Below are 16,246 nucleotides of genomic sequence, written 5' to 3' on the forward strand. Positions count from 1 at the left end.
CCTACCTACAAATACGTATGGAGATCTACGTCCCCACTGCGAGCAAAGTGCCTGGCACACAGCAGATGCTCAATGTATGTGATCAATGACCGGTTGCATGGACGAGGGATGGTGACTCCAGCGTCCAATATGGTTTCTGAGTCAGGGTCCTCCCTCCTAAGGCAGTTCAAGGCGCTGTCTTGATAAATGGTACAGACCCGTGAGGGGGACCTGGGGATACCCGACTCCTGAGGCTGCCCCCCATGACACCAGGACCTTGGCTGCAGAGGGCCCCCCGGTACTCACATCGATGGGCACGCTGTCGTAAAGGCGCTTGCCGATCACCGTCTTCCCCTGGATGTCGATGTTCTCCCTCTCCTCGATGGGCAGCGTCTGCACCAGCGCACAGTCAGCGTACAAGGAAACGTTCTGGGCCTGGATGCTCAGGGCGATCTTGTGCCAGTCCCGGTCAAAGAGGTCACTGACCCGGGGGCCTCGGAAGATCACCCTGACAGCATCCTTCACGGCACCCACGGCATCATACTCGACTGCCTTGTTCTCGCCGTCCAGCCGGATGGAGACCTGGAGAGCAAAGGACCACAGGCTCCCTGAGCTGCATGGGACCAAGGCGGGAGAACGCAAGAGGGGAGAGGGTTGCGGAATCAGGAGTCACATCCTGGCCATGACCCTCACCGCTGGTCAACCTTGGATAAAGCCTCGGTTCCCTCCTCAGCCTTGGTGTTCACAATACTACCCTGCAGGCTGTTCTGAGCACCTGTACTAGATGGAATGATCGGGCTCAGACACCAATCCAGGGGCCACACACAACCCCATGCCTGGGGGTCTATGAAGTAGGGGCACTTTTGTGAGTCTGCAAGACAAATGGTGCAGAAGGGCTTGAGTCTCAAGCCCAACGAGAAACCGCAACTGGTCTCCATGTCATTGAAAACCCTGGCCCGGCAAAACAGGCCATGTCTGACCAGATGCCAGGGACCAGGCTGAGACCCCGTCCCAGGCTGCACTGTCTCCAACCGTGAGGACGACCTTGAAGCTCCAGTAGGATAAAGCTCCTTGGCGGCAGGGACTAATGGGTCTTGTTCACTGGAGGACCCCCTGCCCTTTGCAAAATGCCTACGCAACCCTGGAAGAAAGTTTTACTTTTGTTTTTCTTGGAATGAAAGAATGCTTGGGGGCTCCTGGGTGTCTCAGTCGTTAGGCGTCTGCCTTCGGCTCGGGTCATGGTTCCAGGGTCCTGGGATCGAGCCCCGCATCAGGCTCTCCAATTGGCGGGAAGCCTGCTTCTCCCTCTCCCACTCCCCCTGCTTGTGTTCCCTCTCTCGCTGTGTCTCTCTCTGTCAAATAAATAAATAAATAAATGAATAATAAATAAAAGAATGATTGGGGGCACCTGAGTGGCTCAGTTGGTTAAGCGACTGCCTTCGGCTCAGGTCATGATCCTGGAGTCCTGGGATCGAGTCCCACATCGGGCTCCCTGCTCAGTAGGGGGTCTGCTTCTCCCTCTGACCCTCCCACCTCTCATGATCTCTCTTTCTCATTCTTTCTCTCTCAAATAAATAAATAAAAATCCTTTAAAAAAAAAAAAAAAAAAAAAGAATGATTGGACACTTTCTCATCCAGGTGCTCATTTCTACCTCCTTTACATGGTACTCACTAAACACCTTCTATTCCCTGCCCAGCTCCCTGCCTCGAGTCTGGATGCTCGAGGGCTCTGCCTTGGCTCTGCCTGGGCTTTAAGGGCTCTGCCTGGGTTCCTGTGTCCTTCGGCACCTCATCAGCATGGCCCATGGGAAGGCCACGGAATGGAGACCGTAGGCAGGAGGACAGGGTCCTAGGGCTGATTCTCCCTACCCCTCCCTGCTTCTCTGCGGTTCTAGGTGGCTGTGTCCCCCCACACACTCTGGCCCTTTGGGGACTCTCTGTCCTTCCTGGCTCCAGAACTCATGGTCTCCAGTAACCACCAACCACCTCCTGTCCCGGCCACCCAGGCCTCAGGTGGTAGTAACTTCTTCTTGTCGCTTAGCCCAAGATACCTCGATACGCTTTGCTGGGTTCCTTAACCCTGACGCTTAACCTTATCAGCAACCTTAACTCTGGCCACTTTCTTAAAACACTCTTCAAAAACTGGGGCTGTCTTAAAAAAAAAAAGAAGAAGTGATAGCAGGAGGGGAAGAATGAAGGGGGGAAATCGGAGGGGGAGACGAACCATGAGAGACAATAGACTCTGAAAAACAAACTGAGGGTTCTAGAGGGGAGGGGGGTGGGAGGATGGGTTAGCCTGGTGATGGGTATTGAGGAGGGCACATTCTGCATGGAGCACTGGGTGTTATGCACAAACAATGAATCATGGAACACTTCATCTAAAACTAATGATGTAATGTATGGGGATTAACAACATAATAAAAAAAAACTGGGGCTGTCTAGGGCGCGTCTACACTCAAACTGGCAAGTCACTTATGAGCTGTGTGTCATTTAACCTCTCTGTACTATTTCCCTATTTATAAAAGGGCACCAACGACAGCACCTACATCACAGAGTCATTACGAGGATTAAATGAATTAGCATATATGTAAAACACTGACACAGTATTCATTAGATGCTGCGTGCTGCTCCAAGTATTAGCTATAACAAAATAAGCAAATAAATCCAAAAGCATCCCCACAGGGCAGCCTTCTCTGGCACGCACACATGACTCACCCTAGCCCACTCACTTGCTCTCACATCCCCAGGCTCATTTCATTTACTTTTTCTCACGTGCCTGGTCAGGGTTCATTTCTTTTGTTCACCCGTTTCTTGCCTGCCCTGCCCCGTCCTCATAAGTGGGCACTTCATCTCGCTAGTTCCTCTCTTCCAGGGTGAGGACCATACCCAGCACATGGCGCCAACCCCTAAAAAGGCACTGCATGAATGAATGAGTGAGAGCCCTCAGTTCAAGGAAGGCCACCATGCACCGCCGGGCATCAGCCACAGTGTTAATAACACAACCCAGGTTCTGATTTCTCTTTCTGGGCCCCCGTGACCTCAGTACAACCGGAGGGGGTGGCTAGGATCTGTTTTTACTTGCACTGCCTGCTGATAAGCTGTGGTGTGGGTAAAGAGAGAAAACTATGAGCCCCTGGCCAGTAACCTCGTGCACTTCCAATGCACACACCCGAATACTTCTATTATTAAACGTGGTCTTCTGTTCCCCGTTTGAGTCCCGTGTCCCCAGACCACTGAGGGAGCCTCATGAGCACAGGTGGCTTTCCCTGCAGATGGACATTTTTCTAGCAGGACACAGAGCGAGGGACAGCACCCGGCAGGCCTGAGTCCTTTGTCTACTGGTGCTGGCTGGGGGCCTCAGGAAGGCACCTCATGGCTCAGATCCATCAGCAAATCCTGTTGGTTCTAGTTTCAAAAGACATCCAGAATCTGATCATTTCTACCCAGTTTAACTATTATTGCCAGTCTGGGTCAGTATCATCTCTTGCTTCTATTACTACAATAGTCTCTGAATTAGTCCTCTCATTTCTGGACCAGCCTGCCTCCCAGAGCCTGGTGTCCAGCAGAAGGCCCTACACCAATGCCCCCCCACCACCTCTCGAGCCTCATCTCTGATGAGCACCCCCCATGCTCTGCTCCAGCCAAACCTGCCTCCTTCCTGTCCCTTCATGGTATCTGGAATGAGTGAATGACAAATGGAGAGAAGGCCAACTTTCGAGTGTGGTTGTAAATACTAAATGCGATGATGAATATGAAGATCTAGGTCGGTAGGCCTGACAGAATGCGTGGGGATGCTGTGAACACACATCACTTCCTGCAGGCCTTTCTCCATTTTCCCTGTGTCTAGCCAGTACTTTCCCCCGGGGCACGGAAGTGGCCACCATCAGAGGGCCAGGGAAGAGCACTCCACCAAGGCTTTTGCTCAATGAAATCGAACTGCCAGGTGCCTCTGAAAATGAGCCTCACGTCCCCCTAGGTGGGCTGTCTCTGCCTGGCTCTGTCGTGTCCCAGCCCACGGCTCATTCCGGCAGGCGGAGGGGAGGGCACAGACATGGCAGACGGCTAGCTCACACAGCTCTGCAAATGCCATGAGGGGAGAGAACCCAGACAAGGGGGTGGGGGCTCGCCCACAAGAATGCACGGCTGGTGCCCAATCCCACTGCACCAGCCCCTGAGAAACTGGAGAAGCAAGTCCCACGTGCCTGTGGATGGAGGTGGACGGCTTGCGTGCCCTCCAGGAAAACGACCTTTGGAGAAGAACCTCGTCTGTCCCATCCAGCCTCCCACACTCAGGAAATCAGGGCACTCAGCAGTCAGGCTGCGTCTCAATCAGACCAGGGGTGCTATGGAAAAATCATTCAATAGGACTAACGGCGGGAGACAGGAGCCAGCTGAGCATGGTGGGTAACAGACAGACTCGGAGCCCGACGCCCCGTGTTGAAATCCCTCTTCCTTTCTCTCGCTCGTGACAGCGCAGGCAGAAGCCTCACCTCCTGTACTCACCCCCCACCCCCCACGAGATGGCAACAGGCTGGGAAGGGGTCGGGATGCGCTCTGATGTGTGAGGTGCCCATCCCTCGCCCCTACGAGAGCGGGGCCGTGTGGACGAGCCCATGCAGCGTCCGAGTCCAGCTCTCACCGGGGCGCACGGCTCGCTGCGTGGAGGGTGCCGTTCCCTGGCTGCGGCCCATGCATGTGGTCCCCGCGGCTCAATTGCTTGAGCACATTTGCATTTCAGCTCCAGTGAAAACAGAGTCTGTATCCCTCAGCTCAAGGTGAGTCATGTCTTCCAAGGGGAAGAAGGGTAATGACAAAGACAGAAAGAGTCCCTAAACCCTGGAACCAGGGGACGGGGATTTGGCAGAGCACAAAAGTAGTGTTGCTTGCAACTCCAGCCAACGTGTGGGGCTGATGACTCTGATCTGAGACCCTCTCTCCCCACTGGGCTGCGTGCCGCCGAGGGACTGCTCCACCCTTGTGGAGACACAAAGCCAAAACACACCTGAGGGGCCACAGACAGGGCCTCAGAACTTCCCTCAGGGTAAGAACAAAGGACGTCAGGTGTAACAAGACCGTATCATGTGTGAGGCACTTTCTAGACGCTCTAGAGACACGGTTCACCCCACCGTCCCCAACCATTCACGGCAGCTCTGCTGTTTCCATGTGACAGCTAGGAACGTCGAGACTCAGAACGCTAACCCCACATGTCTCAGGGCCGCACCAAGAAAGGAGTAGGCACACGATGGGAACCCAGGTCTGCTGACCCTGAGTGAGTCTCTTCTGCTACATCACGAAGCGGTGCCAGTCACACCGCAAACAGAGCATAGGCCGCGGGACAACAGAGCTGGCCGCCACCTCCTGGTTAGGCCAAGCATCCCTGGGGCAGGAAGGAAGTTGGTCTCCGGCTCGCCAGAGCACCAGGCACTGGACTACCCTCAGGGGAAGAAGCTGCATCTCTCACAGGACCCGCAGCATCCCTGGGGCTTCACACACCGGACTCTTGATCTCCTTGGGCCCGGGACAGAGGGCCACGGAGGAAACATGGCAGGTGCCGCCGGCCCCACGAGAAGGACACAGAAAGCTTCTGGCCCCTGAGACACAGCACGCTACCCTTACCTGCGGGATCCCATACTGGTCGATGACCTGCCAGATATACCAGTCTTCTTTCCGAGACGTCTTCCGGAAGCGGAAGGTGGTGACAAAAGCGTACTCATCAGGCAAACCTTCCGGGAACACATCCCTGGAGGGGGACAGAGACGGAGGACAGTGGGCTTAGCAAGAAGAGCAGGGGCCGCAAGGGAAGCCTAGGTGCCCCGTGGATCACTAAGTCCTGCCAGTTTTCCTTCCCAGACGTCTCTCAAATCCACTTTCTCTCCTGCCTTTGCTGCCCTCTCCTTTGGCCGGGGTCTCAATGTGACCCTCTGCAGACCCGTGCTGTGGTCCCTTCCTTGTCGCCCTGCCTTGGGCTTCAAGTCCACCCCCACAGGGTGCGTACACTTCCGTGTCTCCACCATCCCCATCTGACAATATCGATGGCAGATGCTGAGTTGCCACCCATCCCCCCCCCTTCCCGGGTCAAGTGCAGCTGAGTGTACCCGTCTTTACCTCTCCCCACTGGCTCCTTCTCAGCAGGGCCCAGCCGCTCTGTCTCATCCTGCTTGATCCCCTGCCCTGCACCCCAGGACGTCCTTCCATCTTCACAGAGCAGAGCCCTGCGTCCCTGCCCAGTGTGGCCCCCTGCCCAGATTGTCCTGTACCTGCCTTTCCCCCGCACACTCAGAATGAAAGCTGTTCCTCCCAGGAGTTACAAAGAAGGTGTTGGCATCCTCACGGGGTAGCCAAGGAAAGCCAGGGTCTGCGGGTTAACAGGACACAATCTGGCTGCTAAGTGTCTGGACAGAGACCCGCACAGAGAGGGGGCCCTGTCTCAGTGCTCTCCTCTTAACCATCGACACCCTCACCCCGAGGCATCTGGCCACGGTGGGGCCACATCCTGCTCTGGGGGCAGGGACCTGCCTGAGGAATGTACAACTGATCTCTCCCTGGGAGGGGGTGGAAGCCAGTCTGGCCAGAAAGCTGGGAAGGGAAGTGAGGAGGCGTCTGGGTTCCTGGTTCCCGACTCGCACACCCTCTGGGACCCTTGGTTTGGCTGTCGAACCTGTGAGCTAAGACTGGCCCTCATTCTGTGATTCTCGGCTCCCAATCTAAGCTGGGTGTGGGCCCTGTTGTTCAAAGTCATTCTCCGAGCTGACCTATCACCCAGCTCACATGCAGGCCCTAGGGGCAGCGTCCATCCCTCGGTGCTGGGCCCTCGCAAGACTGAGGGACGCCCTTGGTCACTGCCCTCACTGGACGGAGACGGGCCCCCCCACCAGGCTCTCCACACAGACACACACTTTGTAGCCACAGTAGATACTTTCATTTTTCTTATTTCCTTTCATTTTTCTTATTTCATTAATGAGTCAAACCAGGGGACTGTTTTTGTCCAAACGCACTTTTTTCTTATACCTTTTTTTTTTTAGATTTTATTTATTTATTTGAGAGAGAGAATGAGATAGAGAGAGCACGAGAGGGGGGAGGGTCAGAGGGAGAAGCAAACTCCCTGCTGAGCAGGAAGCCCGATGCGGGACTCGATCGCGGGACTCCAGGATCATGACCTGAGCCGAAGGCAGTCGCTTAACCAACTGAGCCACCCAGGCGCCCCTCTTATACCTTTGAAATAACACACACATATGTGTGCACGTTTGACATACATATACCTAGATAAACACCGATGGATCCATATAGTTAGGTCCGTATAGCATGGATCTACAAATCTGCATTTATATTTCTCTATATATATTTAGATAAAGAGAGAGAGACTAAGGCTTTTTCTGAGAGCATACATATAAGTATAAGCACACACATATATAGCTTAAGAAAAAGGTATTATAATCAGGAGGGGGAATGGTCATTAACAGAGAATATCTAAAGGAAACCAAAGTGGCCCGATCTAACCCATTCCACAAATAACACAGCAGATAACAAGATCACAGTGGGAAACACCAAGGGTGTGGGGCTGGAAGACCTGAGTTTGGGGCCAACCTCTGCCTCCTACAGACTGCGTGCGAGATGGTGGACACATTATTGTCCCGTTCCAAGTCTCAAATGTCACACCGGATAAATGATGAGAGGAGTACCATGTTCACCTCACTTTACTGTAGTGAGAAATACATTAGACTAGGTGTGTAAAAGGCCCATTAGACAGACATTACACGTGTGAGAAAAAAAGTTAATATTGAAAGCGACATCCCTTCCCATTCTGAACAAAATTAACCTATACATTAAAATTACACCTGTCTGTGTATTTGTGCATACATATGAAAGCTTGAAAAACTACAAGGATACTATTCTTCCTTGAAATGTCAGAGTTCTGTTGGGATTGATTTTGTTCCCAGTGTTTTGCCATCAAAACCAAGTTGGAACCGTATAGAAATCCCTTCTCAGAAGGCCTCGATGGGCCAGTACCTCTGAAGATACTGGCCCAAACCTTCTCAGAAGGACTCAGTGTACCCCGAGCCCAGATCCTCCACTCCAGAACCCCTGCACAGAGCAGCCTCCGCTGCTCTCCACGGGTCTCTGCCCGACCTCCCTCCCGCCCTCTGCCAGGCGTCCAGGGCAGGTCTGGGAAGAGAAGGAAGCACTCACTCTGTCCTCTGCACCACAGGGAAGGATCCCATCCGGACATAGGAGCTCTGCATCCCGTTCTCTCTCCTCCCCAGGATCTCCTTCACACTGAACAGATCCATCAGGTCAAAACCTGTCAAAGAGAAGAGCTGGGGTGAGTGGCGGGAGCTGCCCCAGTGTTCCGGAAACCCCCACGGGAACACTTGGCTTGCTCTGCAGGCAGAGCGGTCATTGAGGGCTTGCCCTCCTGTGGCCACAGTCCTGAAATTCACGTGAATTTTGCTTGGATTATAGGCTGGCAGCTTTTAAGTTTCACGCTTTTAAAGAGGGAAAGGTCAGAGAGAAAAAACCTGAATGATATTGCATTCATTGGCAGGTCCTTGGTTCTGGTTTGTTTTGGCTCTAAGAGAGGACCTCGTGTGCACTGGCAACGTCTGTGATGGGAAAGTCATGACCTTTGTGCTCGGGGTGCTGGTGGGGCGAGGGGGTGATCAGCTCAAGCACATGCACGTGTGGCGCTGGGCCAGCTACATAACCTGTGGGATCCTTGGCACTGACCATTTGATCGTAAGGGGAGGGCGGTGATCCAGCCGGTTGGTTATCACTCCTGCTCTACCAAGCCCACCAGCACATCCCGATCCACATCCCTACAAAACGGTCTGGACTTGAGTCCCACAGGCCGGGACACCCAGTTCTCAGGGGAACCCAAGCACAGCACTCAACCCGAGGCTGGCAGTGTGGCGTACTGGCCCAAACCGTGTCCCCCGGGCAATGAGAAAGCTCAGGCAGGTTCGAGGGAAACCACCAGAGGGCAAGCATGGGGGCTCACTCGTTTCTGCATCCCCAGGGCTGACACGACTCTTGGCCCTGGCGACGCCTAACCCATGAGACTTTGGGAAGATTCTTGGGATCTCTAACTTTCTAAGGCACTGTCATGCAAGTAAGAGTTGAGCTGGCAGGGCTCAGGTTATGATGATGAAGACATCCCACTAAACTTTGCTTTAAAAGATCATTTATTCATTCAACACATTCTTGAGAGCCTCTCTGCTACTCCAAGCCCCATGTAAGAAATAACAGGGATAGAAAAGGTTAGCACTGACTGAGAGTTTGGGTGGTAGAATGGACACGTCTAGGCTGTGCTCCTGACCACAAGGTCCTTGCAGTGTGGCCTTACGCAGGTTACCTAACATCTCTGAGCGCCAGTCTCTTCATCTGTAAAAAGGGGGTTGTTTCAGTATATACCTCATAGGATTGTGGTAAAGCTTGAATGATAGGATACAAAGCTCTTCATATAGCGTGTAACATACAGGAACCCACCGAATAGTTTTCATATTGATTATTTTCCCATTATAATGATTACAGCCTCTTCTACCACTAAGTTCTGCCCACAGATGCCCTTTATTCATTTGATGCATGTTTTTGAGAGCCTGCTCCGAGCCAAGAATGTGTGAGCACAGCACTTAAAGCAGGAGGAGAGATGAAATCCCGGTTCTGGGGAACTGGTGCCCTTGTGGGGGACCAGAAATAAGCAAACATACAGCAGGAAGATAAGGGGCAATTGCAGGCAGAGGCAGAGCGAAGCAGGCCTGGGACTGCACACGAACAGAGGATGCGCCCGGCCCAGAACAGAGCCTGCCACGGTCCAGGAGGGTTGCATGCACTGTGAGGCTCTGCCAGGCTGGAGCTCTGAGTGACTTTTTGGAGTTCCCAGCCCCTCACCATGCTGGGCTCATTTCATTCTGGAAAATGACTAAGAGTTGCCATTACGTCATTTTAAATAGCATTTCACACTCTGGCTAATTAATGAAATCCATGATATAATGTTCAATGATATTTAGTCCTTAAGATAGAAAACATGAATCCAGAAGCTTCCTCATGGGTGAAAAACGTACGCTTCAAGCTTTTCACGTGCCCTAGGGCGAATGATCCAGCCCCTCCAGAGATGGGGGTTTCCTCCAAGGGGCGGGCGCTCCACATCCCCCCCGACATCAACCATGTTATATGGGCCATGGAGGGTTCAGCAGGCCTGAGCAGGGCACAGGCTGAGCAAGGCCACGTCCCTTGGCTTACATGCTCAGGACGCTGAGTGCGCCACCCCATTCCTTGTCCACAGACCCAGGCCTGGCCCATTGCACAAACTCATGCAACTATTCTTCCAGCCAACTTCAGGCTGGCACGTGCCCTTTACCGTAAAAAGACTGTGTAAAAGAGAGAGCACCAAATACTCATAGGTCAAGTCCCACTTAGGTCATGAGGGTAGGGCCCTTATGGATGGTATCACTGCTCTTATAAAAGAGGCCCCAAGACCTCCCTTGCCCTTCCACCATCTGAGGACAATAAGAAGAAGGACATCGACAACCCAGAAAGCAGGCCCTCACCAGACACGAAATCTGCAGGTGCCTTGGTCTTGGACTTCCCAGCCCCCAGACCATAAGAGATAAATTCCTGTTGCTTATAAGCCACTCAGTCCATGAAATTTCTGTTATACTGGCCAAAGGGCAAAGACACTGAATGACTTTGAAGAAGTTGTCTGATTTCTTGAGTCTGTTCCCTTTACTGGGAAGGTGGAGGGAATAATCCCTCGCGAGGCTGTCGGGACAGTACAGTGGAAGACGGCCCCGGGCAGCTGCTCCATCCCTACCACCAGCCCTTGCTGGGGACCACGAAGGGACCTCCTTGACCCACATCCTCTGTGAAATCCCATCACGGGAGGCTCATACCCTGGCCATAGCTCCGCCACTCCCCGCAGAGCCCCACCGCTATCACTTGGTAACAGAGGACCGGGCATGTGGCAAGAAGCAGCCACCTCCTCACTCAAGGAGGGGTCCCGGGGAGCCCCTCCCCCCAGGTAGCAGGTCGGGGGCACAAGATATGGGGAGACACCTGCTATAGAACAAGGAGAGAAGCGCTCTCCTTTCAGCTCCCCCTCGGCACTTCTGTTGGCCCGGCCACAGCCCCCTTGAGCAGGGACTGGGCCCTGTGGTTTGAGCATCACCTGGGGACAGAAAGCATCAGGTGTCCCTGCAGCTCTGTCTCAACACCTCAGAGAGCCCAGCGGGCCCAGCTAGGGGCAGCTGGTAGAACTGGCCCCACGAGAGACCTTCTGAAGATCCACAGGGCTGCCATATGTGCTGGGGCCCTGTCCCTGGACATGGCCTGGCAGTGCCGGGAAGTTCCCAGCACTGGGGGGTGGGGGCTGGGAATGGGGAGACTGGCCGAGAAGGCTCTGGAGGTTCCATGGAATGGACACCAAGTGGTAAAGTGTGTAGAGCCTGTTTGGGCTCAGATTCTGTTCCAGGCAGAGTAGGTTTTGGAGACAGTCTGTCCTGGGTCCGAAAGCTGGCCCAGCACTGGCCACGCACACGGGTGGTATCCTTGTGCATCCTCTGCCGAGGAGGCGGGGATAATGGCCCAACTCGCAGGCTGCCACCTTGAGGACTGGGCACACTCTTGCAGGCAGGGCTGCACTTACCATGTGCTTGTACCTGGCATCTCCTGCGGGTGGGCGCTGGTGGGCGCCTATGGGCTCTCCCATTTGTGACACTCTCTGACTCTCCTGCCTGCCTCCTGTAGGGGAGGGGGTGAGGTTGGAGGGGTGCAGGTTGTTGCTCAAGAGAAGCTGCCCCAGGTAAGTTAAGGGAGAGAAGAGCATCTCAGTCAGCACCCCGGGCCCCATCCCTGTCCTTAGCCTGCAGCTCCACAGTGCAAGCGCAACTACCGCGGTCCCCACAGCTCCCTTCTCCTCCGTACAGAGGGTAGGGTGGCCACCGTGGGCAGGTCTGTCCGAGGCCTCGCATGGACATCAGCCCTGGAGGCTCTCGTGGAGCGGCGGCTCTTACTCAGAAAGCGAGCTCACGATCCAGTGGACACGTGCCCGATGCCTTCCCCTTGACAAGTGAGCAGTGAGAACAGCAAAGGGGGCCTGCTCCTCTACTTCTCAGCTCTGTCCACTGTCACTAGACACTGCCACCTCGAGCTCGGTTTCCCTCACGCAGTTATACGTGGGAGAAGTCCTTTTTTAAGTTTTAAAAAAGCAAACATATGCCCTGCTTTCTGGTTCCACTTTTATTGCTTTCAATGAATAGAAACAGTGACTACAAACAAAGACTTAAACACGACAAAACTTTGAACAACAAGCAATTAACAAGGGAGCAACAAAGGGCACGGAGAGAAAAGATGAATTGCTTGCAGGAAATAAAAGGCTTGGAAGGAAGATGAAAAATGCTCCCGAGGCAAATGGGCTCTGATGCAAGGCACCCTGAAATAAGGAAGCAATTGTTTAGTGCAGGAATTGCGAGGATTACCTCCCCAAAACCACGGAGTCAGCTGAAACAGGTGGCATCAGGGACACCGTCAGCCATGGCCCTGAGTCCGCTGGCTGCACCTGTTCCACGCCAGCGCCCACTGGGCGCTCTCCCCCATGGTCTCCCCGGGACAGAGCTTTGCTGGGCTCTCCAGGCACGATGCTTCTCCCAGGTCTTTAGTGGGTCTGGCGAAGGCTAAGTCCCTTATCTAGGGACTGCTTCCCTCATCGCATGGTGAGCGATTTGATCTCATTCATGTTTCCAGCCCTGAAGAAGCCAGGAACCTTGGTTGTTTGCAGCACAGTTTGTAGAAAGAGGGAAGGAGAGAAGGTAGGATGCCTGTTGGTGGCTTGGATCCCAATAACGAACAGACAAAATCCCAGCCCCGCAGAAGTTTAGTGTCTAGGGAGAAGCAGACACATACGCAGTGTTAGCATTGTGGCTGAATGATTAGGAGGGGGGATGACAGGGCTTGTATAGGAGCACAGGGAATATCTCCCTCGACCAGCTGAGGAGCAATCAGGGAGGCCTCCCGGAGGAGGCAAGGCCTGGCCCAGAGTTGAAGAACAAATAAAAGGTGGGCAAACAGAGGAGGAAGAAAGGGCATCCAACGTAGTTGGATGTGCACAGGTCACTGGGCTCGGGTCAGCTAGATTCCTTCTGAGAATCTTGGCTATTCTGGGATGTCAAGAGCCACGGTCAGGGGAACACTGGCTGGGACTGGGGTGGGCGGGGGCAGATCTGGCTGGGTTCTGTCGGCCACACAGCAAAGTCTGAGTGTCCTTCTGCAGGCAATGGGGAACCATGGAAGGGCTTCAGAGCAAGAAAGAAATACAGTCCTGTTTCTATTCTGAAGGTCAGTGTGGCAGCAGGGAGGCAGGACAGGGAGACTAGGGAGGCTGGACTTGCTAAGGCAGGATGGGACGGGGAGAGAGCAGAGGAGGCCTCGGGCCAGAGTCCACTTGACAGGTGCAAGGGGCGTGCCTCAGCGAGTATCTGGACGCAGGAGCCCAGGTAGGAGGAGAGAGAAAAATCCAGAATGTCTGTGGCCATGTTTCAGAGCTGCTCGGAGCCTAGCATGTTGCCCAGCGCCAAACCGCTAACCTCCCAGAAAGTTGTGTAACACCTGCAGTCACTAAAACTCCAGGACACTCGGTCATGAGCACGGAGAGGGATCCTCAGAAACAGGACGTGGCACGCACAGTTATGCAGGCAGCGAACCTGAACCTCGGAGGTGTTGGGAGGCTGGGAGCAGTACCAGGCTAAGACGTATGCCTCCAAATCACCTGCTCTCTTCCCTTGCTGGCTGTTCTGGCCTGGGAAGCCCTAAAAACTCCCGAAGTCATTGGAGGGAATGCCTGGAAATGAGGCTTTTGGCAACCCCCTTTTTCCCAGAGAATAAAAGCCATTCCAATTACCCAATTGCATTTAAATTGGCAAGTCTGAGACTCTATCTCTCCATAACCCCCCCTCCAGCTTCCACACAGCTGGGGCTTTTTTTCCGGGCTGGTGATAATTAAAGGAGAGGATAGATCCCGCAGGTTCTCCGTGAGCTCGACGCCGCACAAACAGGGCATCTGTGCCACGTGATGGATGCCTGCCTGGCCCTGTGATTATTTCCTGGGAGCCTCAGAGCCCACAGCGGGGAGGAGAGATTTCAGGGCGCCACAGGGTGCAGACAGACACACCGGATTCCTAACAGAGGAATCGGATCCCCTCCATCCATCACCAGACAGCCTGTCAGCAGGACCCTTCTCATGGAGCAGAGACGAAAGAATTCATTCACAGCTCTGCAACTTGCCAGAAACTCAGGCAAGTTACCGCATGTGCCCATGCCTCAGTTTCCCCAACTATAAAATACAGACTTGTGCCTCTCATACCTCATCCGGGTTCAATGAGAGCACGTGGGCACAATGTAGGTGCTCAGTGTCGATTCTTACCATTTTGGGTATGAATGTCACTCTTGTCACCTCTGTTGCCTTCTGTGGACACACACACCACCAGATAATGAGACGCTGCTCTGAGGGATTTGCTGCTCACAGAGTCAAATATGGACCATGTAGCAAGCAGGAATTTGTTTTGAAGAGCGACTTCAGTGGAAGCTGTGCTTAGCTGGGGACTGCCGAAGCAGAGAGTGGGAGCAATGACGTCACACTGCCCAGAAGCTTCACCCCACCCTGGGCAGAGCTACTCAGCTATAAAGATATCCCCTGAAAGGTAAGTGCGTTAAGGAAGGGAAGAGGATGAGGGTCACCTTTATCTCCCGGGTTGACAGAGAGCCCCTGGGAGTGAGAGGTCCTCACGGAGAACCAACCACACAAACCAGGTGCTCCACCGGGAGAAAAGAGGCGACTAACTCCACCTTCTTTTGGGTCCCTCCAGAACTGCTGACCTGGGAGGGGCTTGATGGGGGACTGAGCGTTGGGGACAGGCAGGAAAAGCAGTTACAAAGCGTGTGGCACTCAGCCAGCCGCCCCAGCAGGTGACTGCAGCTGGATCCCACTGGGAAACGCCAGGGAAGGGGTCAAACGTGGACCTCGGAATAATCCCCCTCAAAAGGGCAGTAAAACCAGGGTTGTTTCTTCACCCAAGAAACTGCCTGAGGGCTGAGTCCATCCTGAGGACACATTTCATCTGCTGTGTGAGCAGGCAGGGCAGCCTTCTACCATTCTAGAAATATCCCTCAAGCACAAACATGCAGATGCAGGCATCTTCTTGTGGGCCGGGGCACCCTGACATGGCAGTGGACCAGGATGGCATCCCCCAGACAGCGCCTGCAAAGCATCTGCTCCTGACACCCCCTGGCTCCATGCTGAGGATGCAGACCCCCCTCCGGCGCTACAGATGGAGGGGCCCCGGCCCCTCAGGCAGTGGGCAGGAGCAGGGCTGGTGTCCTGGAGGTGGAAGAAACTCCCCTGAGATTTGCAGGGGCAGGAGGTAGGCCACGGGGAGGAGCAAACCCTACTCCCACACTCATGGCTCTCAGGAGGGTGGGAAGCCTCCTCAGCCACTGCCAACTACCTGTCTACCCCATCATGCGGGGACAGGCTGGGAAGGGGCTCTGTGGGGTTTATTTCTACTGCAGGGTCTGCAGCCAAGTGTCTCTGCTCTCTCTCTCTCTCTCCCATCATTCCGTCCTGTATTTATAGCTCTGATTCACGCTCTCACCCCGAATGCATCGATTTCTCCACTCATTTGCTCACTCCACCGATCATTCGCTTACTCATCCCCCAACTCATTTGTTCTGATGTGTTATTTAGAGACTCCCATAGGGTCACTGCCAACTCCCAGATGGAAATGCTACTGCTGTTCACGGTTCGGCAGCTCGTGGATGGGGGCTACCGCCCTCACAGCTCCAGCCGTTCCATTAGACGTCGGTGAACAGATCAGGGAGGCCAGCCCTGCGTCAGGGAGGGCTGCGCTCAGACCCAGCAAACAGCGCAGCAGAGCTAGCCGGCAGCTGCCCTCTCTCTCTCACCTGTGATTTCCTTGGTTTCACCGTTGGTGTGCTTAAAGCGGTCTCCTTCCACTCGGACGCTGGGGCACAGCACGTCTGAGGAAGGCAAGAGAAAACAGAGAGATGGATGAGCAAATGTGACCCACGATCCCTCTGTGGACTATGACAGCACCCAGCGCCCCCAGCTCCCCGCACGCAGCACCCAGCGCCCCCAGCTCCCCGCACGCAGCACCCAGCGCCCCCAGCTCCCCGCACGCAGCACCCAGGGCCCCCAGCTCCCGGCACGCAGCACCCAGCGCCCCCAGCTCCCCGCACGCAGCACCCAGCGCCCCCAGCTCCC

General features: G+C 54.4%; 1 protein-coding gene across 1 annotated transcript in view; it reads right to left on the bottom strand.

The window, feature by feature from the left end:
- Nucleotides 1-16,246, bottom strand: part of LOC115937954 (collagen alpha-1(XXII) chain-like) — a 96,345-nt gene that overhangs the window by 64,162 nt on the left and 15,937 nt on the right. The window contains exons 3-6 of the mRNA XM_081816805.1: nt 15,928-16,002; nt 8,167-8,278; nt 5,596-5,719; nt 286-561 (exon numbers count right to left, since the gene is read on the bottom strand). Coding sequence (XP_081672931.1) covers nt 286-561; nt 5,596-5,719; nt 8,167-8,278; nt 15,928-16,002 — 587 coding nt within the window. The remainder of the gene's footprint in view (nt 1-285; nt 562-5,595; nt 5,720-8,166; nt 8,279-15,927; nt 16,003-16,246) is intronic.

This window comes from Leptonychotes weddellii, chromosome 4 (genome assembly GCF_054177405.1).
Source record: "Leptonychotes weddellii isolate Sample4059 chromosome 4, ASM5417740v2, whole genome shotgun sequence".
Classification (NCBI taxonomy): domain Eukaryota; kingdom Metazoa; phylum Chordata; class Mammalia; order Carnivora; family Phocidae; genus Leptonychotes; species Leptonychotes weddellii.